The 14743-nt window shown below is 41.2% G+C and overlaps 1 protein-coding gene across 8 annotated transcripts in view; it reads left to right on the top strand.

The window, feature by feature from the left end:
• Window positions 1-8778: 8778 nt before the first annotated feature.
• wnk2 (WNK lysine deficient protein kinase 2) overlaps window positions 8779-14743 on the top strand; it is a 150555-nt gene continuing 144590 nt past the window's right edge. For all 8 annotated transcript variants that reach the window (XM_033036529.1, XM_033036526.1, XM_033036524.1 and 5 more), the window contains exon 1: window positions 8779-9542. In XM_033036529.1, the coding sequence (XP_032892420.1) occupies window positions 8793-9542 (750 nt within the window). In that variant the 5' untranslated portion in view covers window positions 8779-8792. The remainder of the gene's footprint in view (window positions 9543-14743) is intronic.

Below are 14743 nucleotides of genomic sequence, written 5' to 3'. Positions count from 1 at the left end.
AGGTAGAATCCAGTTTAATTCTAGTTTACCCAGAAACAATGATAAAATGATTTCTGACGTACTACTTTCCCTAATTTTAAATGTTGCTGCATGCGTAATGAGCTATTGAAATTAACCTGGTGACATACTAAAGCTTCCAACTAATGTAAGCAATAATAGCAGCAGAAAAAGATTGGTTAGGTGATGATTGATTGCCCATTATCTTCAAGGTATCTTCTCGTATAGATGGGATCTGGAATAATTCATAAATATATCTGATCCTAATAATATGATTCTATGACCAAATGAAAAGCTGCAATATGTTCTATTCAGGGACAGTCTGAAGAAAGTAAGATTTAGGCATTTAGATTCCATGGAGTTGTCTGCCTATGCAAAAAATAATGTTAATATTATATTTATGTACTTCATCTATTCCGGTGCATTCTGTGATACTCTAAAACACAAAAAAAGTCTATCAACGCCTATGAGTTTTTTTTCAATAATGGGAATAAAAATAAACTTGACTCGATTAGAAAACATGATGATCATTGTGTGTTTAGTATGTACACACATAGTGTTTCAGATTCTCGAGGCATCCCAAAACACATTGCAGAGAATGATTTTTTCCAAATGTGACAAGGAGATAGAGCAGTTGGTATGCTTGCCTTTGTTGGTCAACACATTGACTTTAGGAGTCAGGAAGTTGTTTTGCAGCTTTATAAAACTTTAGTAAGGCGGCATTTGGATTATTGGGCCTAGTTCTGGTCGCTCCACTGCAGGAAGGATGTGGAGGCTCTGGAGAGGGTGCAGATGAGCTTTACCAGAATGATGTGAAGATTAGAGGGTATTAACTATAAGGAGAGGTTGAAGACATAATCAGAATAAAAGATTGGATGGTTCCAAACTAAAGCCATGTGGTCTGCTTCAGCAATATATTTGAAGCAGGAAAATCAGGATATAATATGCATCAGCCCTAATGATGTGGCTTCCACTTCAGCACAGCTCAGTCTTATTTTTATTTTCAGCTGAAGGGTAGAAAAGGGCATATTTTCGTTTTTAGTATCTAAACATGAATATTTGTAAAAATGATGGGGCTATTTTTAATATAAAAATAACTACATATGTAGGATATCGGAAATAAACATGCATTGATTGAAACAGTGTGAACGGAGAGAGAAACAAGGTTAACATTTCAGGTCAAGAGTTTGCTGTGTATTCTCCCCATCTTCTGAACATTGGCTTATGATTGGGAGAAGTGACGTTTCTGATTAGGGTTAAAGGTCACCAAAACTATACTGAGACAGATACAAAAGTCTCTTCTGTTTTTAAACCATTAAAGGTTTTACAGCAGTTTTAATTTTCTAAATCTGACCACATTGCCTGTGTAGACACAAAAAACTGGAGTAACTCAGCGGGACAGGCAGCATCTCTGCAGAGAAGGAAAGGGTGATGTTTCGGGGCGAGACCCTTCTTCAGACTGGTTAGGGATAAAGGAAACAAGAGATATAGACGATGATGTGGAGAGATTAAGAACAATGAATGAAAGATATGCAAAAATGTAACGATGATAAAGCAAACAGGCCATAGTTAGCTGTTGGGTGAAAATGAGAAGCTAGTGCGCGGGTGGGGGAAGGATAGAAGAGTAAGAATGCCGGGGCTACCTGAAGTGAGAGAAATCAATATTCATGCTACTGGGCTGTAAGCTGCCCAAGTGAAATATGAGATGCTGTTCTAGACCCTCCAATTTGCGTTTAGCCTCACTCTGACAATGGAGGAGACCAAGGACAGAAAGGTCTGTGTGGGAATGAGAAGGAGAATGAAAGTGTCCAGCAACCGGGAGATCGGGTTCGGGCAGGCTGAGCGAAGGTGTCCAAATGATCGTCCAGTCTGTATTTGGTCTCGCCGATGTATAGAGTCCACATCTTGAACAACGGATATATAATAAAATCCCATTCTTCTTTTAATTCTTGTTCTGTTCAATCAACAAGGCCAATATATTTCTGACTGTGAAATTATCCACCTCAAAGACTACTCACTATTTCATACCTGTCTCCTTCAAACAACATTTGTGATAGAATAATGTACACATTTTTAACCATCTTTGGTATTCTTTTGAACTTCACCCCAAATTTCATGCTTACCCGTTTCCAAATTATGAGCAATAAATGGAAGAACCCAGGTGTCCCAACCATGTACACCTGGCGTATCTACCTGTAGTTTAGGGAGAACAAAATCAGCCTCATTGCGAGCTGATCAGATCAAGTACATCAGATCAAAAGTGTTTAATTGTCATACCTATCTGTAACAGAACAATACAATTCTTACTTGCTGCTGTTTAACAGGCCCATAAACGCACAGATAACATATAATAATCAAATACTAGGTAACTAAAATAGTGTAACAGACGAAGTCAGCAGTACAAGTAAAGATACGGTGCAAATTAAATCATAGAAGCTGAGATTAATGTGTTGATGAGCGATTTGTCAGTCTCAGAAACTGCCAGGGTTAAGCAACCCGCAAAGATTCAACCCGGTAATTCTGCACTTTGTCAGTCACATATATAGGGTAGCTGAAGCATTTCGACTATATTTTCCCCCGCGTTATATTAGATGGCTGTGAAATGGGGAAGTGTGTGATGTTCCGAATAATTATGTTTAAACACCTGAAATGTTAACCCAGGAGATTGTAAAATTCTGTTTAACATTTCCCTAGATCAATGGCATGCTGCAATAGATATCCAGTACCGAATTGATTTTTTTTTACAAAAGATAGACACAAATTGCTGGAATAATTCAGCGGGACATGCAGCATCTGTGGAGAAAAGGAATGGGTGACGTTTCAGGTCGAGATCCATCTTACGACTGAGGGCATTCTCGACTCGAAACGTTCCCCATTCCTTCTCTCCACAGATGCTGCCTGTCCCGCTGAGTTACTCCAGCGCTTTGTGTTTATCTTTGGTTTAAACCAACATCTGCAGTTACTTCTTACTAATTTTTTAACTAACGCACGGATTGCATCGCCTTGTCCCATGAGCAGGTGCAATGTGTAGGTATGTTACAAAACTTACCTTCAGCGGCGCTGCAGTTCTGCCACTGGCCGTGTGCGCGATTTTGGCGCCTTTGATGAGGGGGGGGGGTGGGGGTTAAAATGCGGTTTTCACCTAGCTGTCCTGAATTATATATTGTTGGAGTGCAAGCTTTTGCTGAAGAATTGTTCCGACAGCCGTTCTGTGAATTTATTTTATTTAATCGCCCGACAAGTTCAGCGCTGGAGTAATTTAAAAATCAGCTTCTAAAGTCGTCAACGCCGACAACGGGGACGGATTTCACGTATGGGACAGGTAAAGGAAAGCCGTTTATTTAATGTATAAAAGTGCTTCTTAAGATGCCTTTAATTCACATTTTACGTTGCGAAATTGATTTTTTCCCTATACGAACCGGCAGTATTTTTCCTGCCGATATGTGGCTTAAATTCACCGCAACTGCAACGTTCCAAATGATCGGGTTCCAGAAAAACCCACTCGCAAGATGATTTAAATGGTCATTAATTTGCAGGTATTAAACACTAAATTCCTTCCTTTTGGCCTATAAATCCATGACAATGAGATTTAAAAATCATGTTATATTGTGAATTCTTGTGTGTATGTTATTTGGACACTTAGGCTATTTAAAAAAGTTGATCTTTTCTTAAGAAATGGATAGATGTTTAGATCTAGTAATTGAATTATGTAATTAGCTACAATTATTGTATTGTATTGTATTCAATTTATTGTCATTATCTCAATTAGAGACAACAAAGTGAATTTTCCTTACAGTCAAGTATAAAAATTAATAAATAATAAAAAATAAAACATATTAAAATAAAATTAAATTAAAAAAAGCACAAACACAGAAAGTCCACGACACAACATAACACAGTGGCACCAAGTTGAGGAAGGTACCATAGTCCAGCCAGCCTCCCCTCCGATCTTCCAGATGTTCACCCATGGTCGGGGCCTCCCGAGCACCCGCAGTCACCGCCACTGGCAGCCCGATGCTCAGGCCTTCACGCCGGGATGATGGGACACCGACGCCGAACCCCGACGGAGAACATCCTCAGCGGCCCGGACTTCCCGATCAGCCGCCTCCCACCGGTGTCCGCGGCTCCTGAGTCCACAGGCCGAGCCGGGCGGAGTCGCAGGACTCCGCGATGTTGATCAGCGCTGCCCGCGTTGGGAGCTCCGCGAAACAAAGCTCCGCGATGTCGGTGCAGCAGGCCCAGCACTCCGGAGCTCCAAACGGCGATCCCCGGTAAGTCATCGCCCGCCCCGCCATGTTTCCAACGCTGCGCCGCTGCTGCTGCTGGAGCTCTGTTCGGTCCCGGCAGGTAAGGCCGCGCCAATCCAGTAGGTAGGCCGCTGTATTGTATGGGGGGGGGGGGGGGGGGGGCGAGGGGGCGAGGATGCGACTCGAATAATAGTCGCATCCTCTCCAGGAAGCGACTGAAGGAAGGTATCCCCCTTACCGTACCCTCTTCCCCCACATAAAGACATTAAAAAAAACACACTTCAACATAACAAAAAAAACAAAAGATACCGGACTGAAGGTGGAGGCAGCTAGCACCAGCGCCACCGGAAATATGTCAATTGGGTAACTAACTAATTATATGCTTTAATTTCAGGTCATCCAAGTAAGATTGTTTCATATTTGTTTCAGAAGGCTTCAATCTATAATAACTGAAAATTTATTTCAGTTCTCTTAATTTTTAAGAAAGTTAGGGGCTTTTGACTGTCCTCGATCACAGTTTTTGTGTTACGTCAATGGGAAAGCAATAGGGAACAATATGCTAATTTCCGAGTATGAAAATGGACATAACTTTTTTAATACTGAAGATATGAAAGTGAATTAGGTGTCAAATTAAACTTCTTTTTATGCTTTTTCTGATGGGATAAATTGCAGACTTGATTTTTTAAATCTCAAAATTTTGTAACATTGCTACAATGTGCAGCAGTCGCAAAGGGCAACAAGGCGATTTTGAATCATAGGAGTCTTTAGTTAATTACACGTCATATCTTTTTTTTATTTTTTTTATTTTTTTGTTTTTTTTAGATGTTTTTATTAAGGACAGTGCATATTTATAAACATTTGCATGCAATACGCAAGATTATAGCTATAGGCTAATTTCCATCTGTAGTCCCTCTGGTAAACCAGGTTAACACATCACAACACATTCAATCCATAAGAAAATAATCAAAACAAAACAAAAGACAAACAAAAAACATAACAAAACAGACAATAAAGTTAAAAAGTAACAATAAAAGACTGCCAGATGATTATATTACGGTTGATTATGAATACAGGTTTGATTTTCCAGTAACCATTTTTTGAGTTTTGTAAATGTGGTGATTCAATTCAATTCAATTCAATTCAATTCAACTTTAATGTCATGGCACAAATACTGAGTATGGGTACAACGAAATGCAGTTTTGCGTCAGTCCGTAGTAGTGCAATATAGAAATATAAAAAAAAAGAGGATACAGAATAATAAAAAATACAGAATAATTAAACAATGGGGACGGAGGGACCGGAGGAATCTATCGGCGGGACTCCGAGTTCAGCAATGCAACGGTATGATTGTAGAAGCTGTTCCTCATCCTACTGGTACAAGACCTGAGGCTCCTGTACCGCCTCCCTGATGGGAGGAGGGCAAACAGTCCATGGTTGGGGTGGGAGGGGTCTTTAATGATCTTCCCAGCCCGTTTCAGACACCGTTTTCGGTGGAGGGCATCCATGGCAGGGAGCGGGGCACCGATGATGTGCTGCGCGGTTTTCACCACCCGTTGTAGTGCCTTCCTGTCCGCAACAGTGCAGCTGCTGTACCATACCGTGAAGCAGGTGGTCAGGATGCTCTCGATGGTACACCGGTAGAAGTTGGTCAGGATCTGGGGGGACAGGTGGGCTTTCTTGAGCCTCCTCAGGAAGTAAAGGCGCTGCTGTGCCTTTTTGGTTGGTTGGCAGATCCCGTATGAAGCAGGGGATCGCGTTCCAGGTATGCGACGCTCTATAGGAAAATACTGTCTGGCCAAATACACTTTTCTTAAACGGGACAACACAATCACCCCTGGATGCTGCTCTTGTCGACCTATTTATGTTCTTCTTTATAAATTCTTTTAACGGAGTTGGGCTAGTCCATGGATGATTTTATAAACTAAAATTGAGTCTGAATAATTTATTACATTTTCCCAGCTCAGCAGATCACATTTTTTAAGGATGCTGCAGTGATGGTTCATTCTGGACTTTTTATCAAGAGTTTTTAAGGCTTGTTTGTAAGCAATTTCAACAGGCTTTATCGTGGACTTACATGCCAATGACCAAGTCGTTATACCGTAGGTCATGTATGGCATAATCATAGCATTAAAATATAATTTAGCCAAATCAGTAGTTAAATTATTCCTAATATATCTAAAATTGGACAAATTAAATTTAAATTTCAGGTCATCCAAGTAAGATTGTTTCATATTTGTTTCAGAATGCTTCAATCTATAATAACTGAAAATTTATTTCAGTTCTCTTAATTTTTAAGAAAGTTAGGGGCTTTTGACTGTCCTCGATCACAGTTTTTGTGTTACGTCAATGGGAAAGCAATAGGGAACAATAAGCTAATTTCCGAGTATGAAAATGGACATAACTTTTTTAATACTGAAGATAGATATGAAAGTGAATTAGGTGTCAAATTAAACTTCTTTTTATGCTTTTTCTGATGGGATAAATTGCAGACTTGATTTTTTAAATCTCAAAATTTTGTAACATTGCTACAATGTGCAGCAGTCGCAAAGGGCAACAAGGCGATTTTGAATCATAGGAGTCTTTAGTTAATTACACGTCATATCTTTTTATTATTTTTTTTATTTTTTTGTTTTTTTTAGATGTTTTTATTAAGGACAGTGCATATTTATAAACATTTGCATGCAATACGCAAGATTATAGCTATAGGCTAATTTCCATCTGTAGTCCCTATGGTAAACCAGGTTAACACATGACAACACATTCAATCCATAAGAAAATAATCAAAACAAAACAAAAGACAAACAAAAAACATAACAAAACAGACAATAAAGTTAAAAAGTAACAATAAAAGACTGCCAGATACGGTTGATTATGAATACAGGTTTGATTTTCCAGTAACCATTTTTTGAGTTTTGTAAATGTGGTGATGGTTGGCAGATCCCGTATGAAGCAGGGGATCGCGTTCCAGGTATGCGACGCTCTATAGGAAAATACTGTCTGGCCAAATACACTTTTCTTAAACGGGACAACACAATCACCCCTGGATGCTGCTCTTGTCGACCTATTTATGTTCTTCTTTAAAAATTCTTTTAACGGAGGTGGGGCTAGTCCATGGATGATTTTATAAACTAAAATTGAGTCTGAATAATTTATTACATTTTCCCAGCTCAGCAGATCAATTTTTTTAAGGATGCTGCAGTGATGGTACATTCTGGACTTTTTATCAAGAGTTTTTAAGGCTTGTTTGTAAACAATTTCAACAGGCTTTATCGTGGACTTACATGCCAATGACCAAGTCGTTATACCGCAGGTCATGTATGGCATAATCATAGCATTAAAATATAATTTAGCCGAATCAGTAGTTAAATTATTCCTAATATCTAAAATTGGACAAATTAAATTTATTTAAATTCACTGTTCTTTTTACCTGTTGTTTAAAACCGAGCTGTGAGTCAATCACGATTCCTAAATATTTAAACTCCTTTACAATTTTAAGTTTTGTTCCATGAACAAACACATCCGGATCTGCATCTGTACTTGCCTTTTTGGAGAAAAACATACAGACAGTCTTTGACAAATTTAGATGCAAATCAGAAAACTGCAACCAGTTTGACACATTAATCATAGCAGCTGATAGGTCGTGTGCAGTTTGATGTCTGCTTTTGGCATGTACATACACAACTGCATCGTCAGCATACATCTGGCAAGTCACATTTGATGGACAGCTACTTGGTAAATCATTAATGTACAGACTGAATAATAACGGTCCCAAGATTGAACCTTGAGGTACACCAAGAGGGTTTTTAGAAGTTGCAGATTTACTGTTATGCACTCTAACACATTGTTCTCTCTGTACCATATATGACTCAATCCATTTCATCGTGCTCAAAGAGAGGTTAAAATAGGACAGTTTGGTCATCAAGATCTGATGGTTCACAGTATCAAAGGCTTTTTGTAAATCAAGAAAAACAGCTCCTATAACACCACCTGCATCAATTTTGGACTTCATATTTCAATCAATTCATTGGTTCTTTAGTACAAGCAAAACTCTGGCGTTGCTCCCTTTCGGCTTGTGACAAGTTCCTTAAAAACAGAGATGCTTATGCAATGTGCAGCGCCCAGCGCCCATGCAAAGTGCAGCGCCCATGCAAAGTGCAGCGCCCGTGCCGTGCAGTACTAGCGCCCATGCAATGTGCAGCGCCCGTGCCGTGCAGTATCCAGCGCCCATGCAATGTGCAGCGCCCATGCCGTGCAGTATCCAGCGCCCATGCAATGTGCAGCGCCCATGCAAAGTGCAGCGCCCATGCAATGTGCAGCGCCCGTGCCGTGCAGTATCCAGCGCCCATGCCGTGCACCGAGACAACGAGCAGTGATGTTGCGGACCCGGTGATCTAACGCAGTTACTTCTGTCCGCTCCGCAGCACCGGGCACGCGCAACGAGATGTCACCCCTGGCTATCGGGCACGCGCCCGCCGCCTGCGTGGGAGCGTGGGCCGTTATCTGGGCGCCGCCCCCTCCTCCCCCCCCCCCCCCGCGACACACTCCGCCATGGAGCCGCAGCCTGAGGTGAGTGGCGGCGGCGGGAAGCTGGAGCCCGAGCGGGAGACGGAGCCCGAGCGGGAGACGGAGCTGGAGCCCGAGCGGGAGACGGAGCTGGAGCCCGAGCGGGAGACGGAGCTGGAGCCCGAGCTGGAGACGGAGCTGGAGCCCGAGCTGGTGCTGGAGACGGAGCTGGAGCTGGAGACGGAGCTGGAGCCGGGCGACGCCACAGCGGGACAGAGCGGCCCGTTGGCCGGGGCAGGGTCCGGGTCCGGGGACAGTGGCGAGGCCGGGGCTGAGGGTGATGTCTGTGGCCGGAGCGGGGCCGCGGCTGCGGGGATGTGGAGGTGTCCACACGCAGCGCCCGCCCACGACCACGACCACGACCACCCGCAGCGCTTCGTGAGGAGGACGGTGCCGCCGGGGTCGGGGCCGGGGTCGGGGTCGCTGCCGGGGGGAGCAGAGGCCGAGGGATCGAGCACCGAGAGCCGGGGAGATGAGGCCGGGGACACGGACAGCCGCGATGGGGAGCGGGAGATGGAGATGGAGATGGAGAGCCCGGGGGTCGCGGGTGGCCGGGAGCTGCCGCAGGGCCAGAGCGAGGAGAACGAGGAGGAAGCTGAGATGAAGGCGGTCGCCACCTCTCCCGACGGCAGGTTCCTCAAGTTCGACATTGAGCTGGGTCGCGGCTCCTTCAAGACGGTGTACAAGGGTCTAGATGCTGAGACGTGGCTGGAGGTGGCCTGGTGCGAGCTGCAGGTAAGATGCTGAATGGATGGATGAAATGATCCATGTGTAACATTGCTTTAGCTGCACTAACATCCCAATCTGCTGTGTAATCAAATCCGAGTGTACAATAATTCACAACGTGAGCAGATACCAGATGGTTTAAACATTCCAGTAACTTCTTGTATAACTGGCACAGTTGTGGTTTGGTGCCGCGACAGACACACACACAGACAGACAGACAGGCAGGCGGATGATGCGCGTCGTTGCCGGCCGTATACGATTGAAACTGGACACATTTACGTCATAAGATATAATTAGTAATAACTCTTTATTCTTTCTTTCTGAATGGAGTTGTGGAAAACTGAGGTCTAAACCAGAGCAATGGTCGCCCCCTGACTTCGCGTTAATGATATTGTCCTCCCGGGAAGCTGAGCTGTGATTGGAATAATCTGAAGGCCGGCGGTAGTGCCCAGTCTTTTTATCGCCTCGTTACGCAAGTTAAATTGCACCGAATATCATTCAGTGCTTTGCTCGAAAGAATCCGGTTGTAAATTGAAGAAATCATAATTTAAAATTATTCCAGTGAACGAATTAACGGTAACTTTTGAACATAATCTGGGTTTGAACACTGAGGTTTTCATTTGATTTCATCGCGTTAAATGAAAAAGCGGAATGCGCAATAGAGTGTTCGGGTGCACTTATAGCGGGAAATGTTTTTTAAACTGTCCTATATAGTTTCCTTACTTGGAGTATTGATGTGATTAAAATTATAAATGTTAAACATTATTTGTAGAGAGAAATCAATAAAAGCTTGAGGGTGCTACCATTTCTTTGCACGGTGTTGGTCAGGTTCTGAAAGCATAATTAGATATGTTTTCTAGAACACGCGTGACCATGATGCAGTCCAGATTATTATCCAGCATTACATAAAGTAGTACACTCCAATTCCTGTATGTTGCTGTATAACGTGATGTTGAAGTTTCACTAGATAGGTGCAAGTCACCAAAATATTTGAGGTGAACGAAGACATTTTCACTTTGATTCACAGATGATTTACAGTATTTTCGTATCTCCTGAAACGGGTCAATTTTCAACATTTTATGTTAGAGTTGAGAGTAGTAGTTTCTTTAGACTTGAGACATACAGCGTGAAAACAGGCTCTTCGGCCCACCAAGTCTGTGGCGACCAGCGATCACACGAACACCATCCTACACTTGGGACAATTCACAATTTTACCGATGCCAATTAACCTACAAACCGAGGAGTAGGAATGGGAGTGGTTGGAAACCAACGTGGTCACAGGGTGTATGTACACACTCCGTGCAGACAAGCACCCATAGTCATGATCGACCCTGTGTCTCTGGTGCTGTAAAGCAGCAGTTCTGCTGCCCCGATCTGAGGGTAAATTCAATTATTGAAAAGATATTTAATAAATCTCATCACCGCACCAGGACGGAACTTGCAACTCTCCCGAGTCACAATTTCACCATCCCAAGGGCAATCATAAAGAAATCTAATCAAGGCTTCTACTTCTTTGAGGAGATTGGGTATGTCAACGAATACTCTCTTGAACTTCTACAGGTCTGCAGTAGTGAGCATATTGACTGATTATATCATAGCCTGGTTCCCATAGCAACCCAAATGCCCAGGAATGAAGCAGAGTACAAAAAGTGCCCGGTCTATTATGGGTACTGACCTCCCCATCATCGGAGGGATCTATTGGAGGCACCGCCTCAAAAAGGCATCCAGCATCATTAAGGACCCACACCAGCCAGGCCTCACTCATTTCACTCCTGCCACCAGGAAGAAGGAATAGGAGTCTAAAAATGGCTTCTTCCCAACATCCATCAGGATATTTAACACTAAAAACATCAACTAAATTTCAAACTGTCTTGGTTGCACTTCGGGCTTTTGATTTTGCACTAGATTGCTTTTTAAACATTTATTGAACTTTTGTTTGTTTATTATGTTATCTATTGCATACTGTGTTTACAAAACTATTGTGCTACTGCAAGTAAGTTTGTCATTGTTTTGGTACATATGACAATTAACACTCTAGCATTGTTACTTTAACAAAGGTATATATGTCATCCATTGTTGCATAGTGTAATAGTTGTGGCAATAATGACAATATGTATCCTAACAAATTATACAGAAGTAATGGATATTTTTTCTGTAGTATCTATGGTCTTCTGCAAACTTTAAACAGTAGGGTTAGTTATGATTTTTAATGGGGCATTGCATCATTAGGCACCTGCCCACACACTTTGGATACAGCTAATCAAACACTTTCAAGTCAAGTTGAGTGTTAATTGTCATATATACCAACAGCAGACTGATGATATTCTTACTTGCTGCAGCTTAACAGGCTTGTAAATGCAGTAATACACAAATATATCATAATATGTGTCTTTTTACAATACTGCACGCAAGAATGTGACAAATGGGGTCCAATTTCACATTTCTTCAAAAAAGTTGACAAGCACTTTATTGAGTTCATGACTAACATAGTATCAACAACAAATATAAGAAAAGATAACATATTGATGGCAAGTTTCTGAAAATGGCATCAGAATACACAAATACATTTTGTGTAACGGAGGTTGCGTGGTGTCCACCAGTAACCTGGTTTGCACAGTAAGTGCACGTATTTCTTATTCCTTTCTATGTTAATGAATAATACTACATGGAACAATAAAATTGCAAACACCGTTTCCACTTCATTCACCTGATCATGTAGTAGAATACTGCATCCATCTGAGTGGACACCGCAACGCGCGTTACACATCATACACACAAACGTACGTTACGGTGGACACTAAAAGGTTTGGTGTCCCAGAAAACGACCGTTACATTATTAGCGAGAACCAAACATTTTCACCAATGTGATCTAAATGGTACATTACCATATGGATTTGACCTATCGATGGCCGATGATTCGTCAGTTAGTTTGATTTGGGCTGATTTTTTTTGTAGGTAAAATGTCTCCAAAATGGTCATTGCAGAGCTTCCCGAAAGTTAGTGACTTGGTCCATACGACAGGTAAACAAGAGACGGTGTGTTGCCAAATTGAAGGTTTCTTAGTTTTGATTTATGTCCAAAAAAGTTTTTTTAATTGATTTTAAAAAGTCGGAAAATATATGGTAAACGGTCGTTGCGTTTTTGACACCACAATGTTTTAGATATATTACTTTGGAAAATAAGAAAAAATAATTAACTCACCCAAGAATCGCTACTACCATAGGATACCTCGTTGGGTGTTTGAATAGCATTCGAGGTTTGGAGCCTCCGTGGTTTAACTTATGGAGGTACCGATCCCGGTAACGGCCTTTGTGACAATGGACACCAAGCACAACGACCGTTACGGGATCTTTACTGCACTGTATTACCTTTATGTAGCAATGTTACAAAATTTTGAGATTTAAAAAATCAAGTCTGCAATTTATCCCATCAGATAAAACATAAAAAGTTTAATTTTGACAGCTAATTCACTTTCATATCTTCAGTAATAAAAAAGTTATGGCCATTTTCATACCCGGAAATTAGCATCTTGTTCCCTATTGCTTTTCCATTGACTTAACACAACAGCTGTGATCGAGGACAGTCAAAAGCCCATAACCTTCTGAAAAATCAAGAGAACTGAATGAAATTTTCAGTTATTATAGATTGAAGCATTCTGAAACAAATATAAAACATCTTACTTGGATGACCTGAAATTAAAGCATATAATTAGTTAATTACCTAATTGTACCTAATTACAAAATTGACCGCTGTGACGGAAATAGTAATAAACACCCAGACTCTCTTGAAAATTCAAAAATGTGATATTCTCAAGATAAGAACTTTAATATTATTGTATTATATGCTGTAAGTCCGTAACAGATAGGTAAATAAATTACAATTTCTAGCAATAGACCAAGTCTTTATGCATAAAATCAGTTGCTAGCTGGTACATTGGCATATCATAATCAGTAGCATCATCATACTCTTCAGATTGTAACCAATAAGCAACTCTGTACACCTTGTTTTTCCTCAACTTTTCAATTTTGGCATTGTAAACAACAAGTTTTTGCTCTTCAAACCACGCATGAGATGTCTTTCTGCCCACTACTTTCCCATTAAGAATGTCCTGTAGATTCCATTTCTTAAGAAAAGGATATATTTTTTAAATAGCCTAAGTATCCAAATAACAAACTAATCCCATTCACACAAGAATTCACAATATAACATGATTTTTAAATCTCAGTCATGAATTTATATGCCAGATGGAAGGAATTTAATGTTTAATTCCCATAAATTAATCTAGAAACATCCACTCAATATAATTAAAATTATTATTTTTTTGGACAATACATGGGACTAAAACTGATATTTAGTATAAAAATATTGACTATGGATAGACAATAACACAAAATATAGACGATTTAGATGCTCTTATGACATGATTGTCCAAAAATAAAGAACATTTAAATCATCTTGCGAGTGGGTTTTTCTGGAACGCGATCGATTGGAACGTTGCATTCGCGGTGAATTTGAACCCCATATCGGCAGGAAAAACACTGCCGGTTCATATGGGGCCCAAATCACATTTTCGCATCGTAAAATTTGATTAAAGCCATCCCAAGAAACAAGATTACATGTAAAATAAACGACTTACATTTTGTTTTGTCCCGTTCATGCGATCTGTCACGTTGAGGGCGTTAGGCAATAGACAATAGGTGCAGCAGTAGGCCATTCGGCCCTTCGAGCCAGCACCACCATTCAATGTGATCATGGCTGATCATCCCCAATCAATATCCCATTCCTGCCTTCCCCCCATATCCCCTGACTCCGCTATTTTTAGGAGCCCTATCTAGCTCTCTCTTGGAAGCATCCAGAGAACCTGCCTCCATTGCCCTCTGAGGCAGAGAATTCCACAGACTCACCACTCTCTGTGAGAAAAAGTGTTTCCTAGTCTCCGTTCTAAATGCCTTACTCCTTATTCTTAAACTGTGGCCCCTGGTTCTGGACTCCCCCAAAATTGGGAACAAGTTTCCTGCCTCTAGCGTGTCCAAACCCTTAACAATTTTATATGTTTCAATGAGATACCCTCTCATCCTTCTAAACTCCACAGTGTACAAGCCCATCTGCTCCATTCTCTCACCATATGACAGTCCCGCCATAGAAGTCGCTTTTTATTTTAATGTAATTATTAAATTGTCTAGCGATTAAAAAATTTTTTAAATCGAGAA

The sequence above is a fragment of the Amblyraja radiata genome, chromosome 18, assembly GCF_010909765.2.
Source record: "Amblyraja radiata isolate CabotCenter1 chromosome 18, sAmbRad1.1.pri, whole genome shotgun sequence".
Classification (NCBI taxonomy): Eukaryota; Metazoa; Chordata; class Chondrichthyes; order Rajiformes; family Rajidae; genus Amblyraja; species Amblyraja radiata.
The sequence above is the reverse complement of the archived record's forward strand: the minus strand, read 5'-3'. Positions and strand labels throughout refer to the sequence as shown.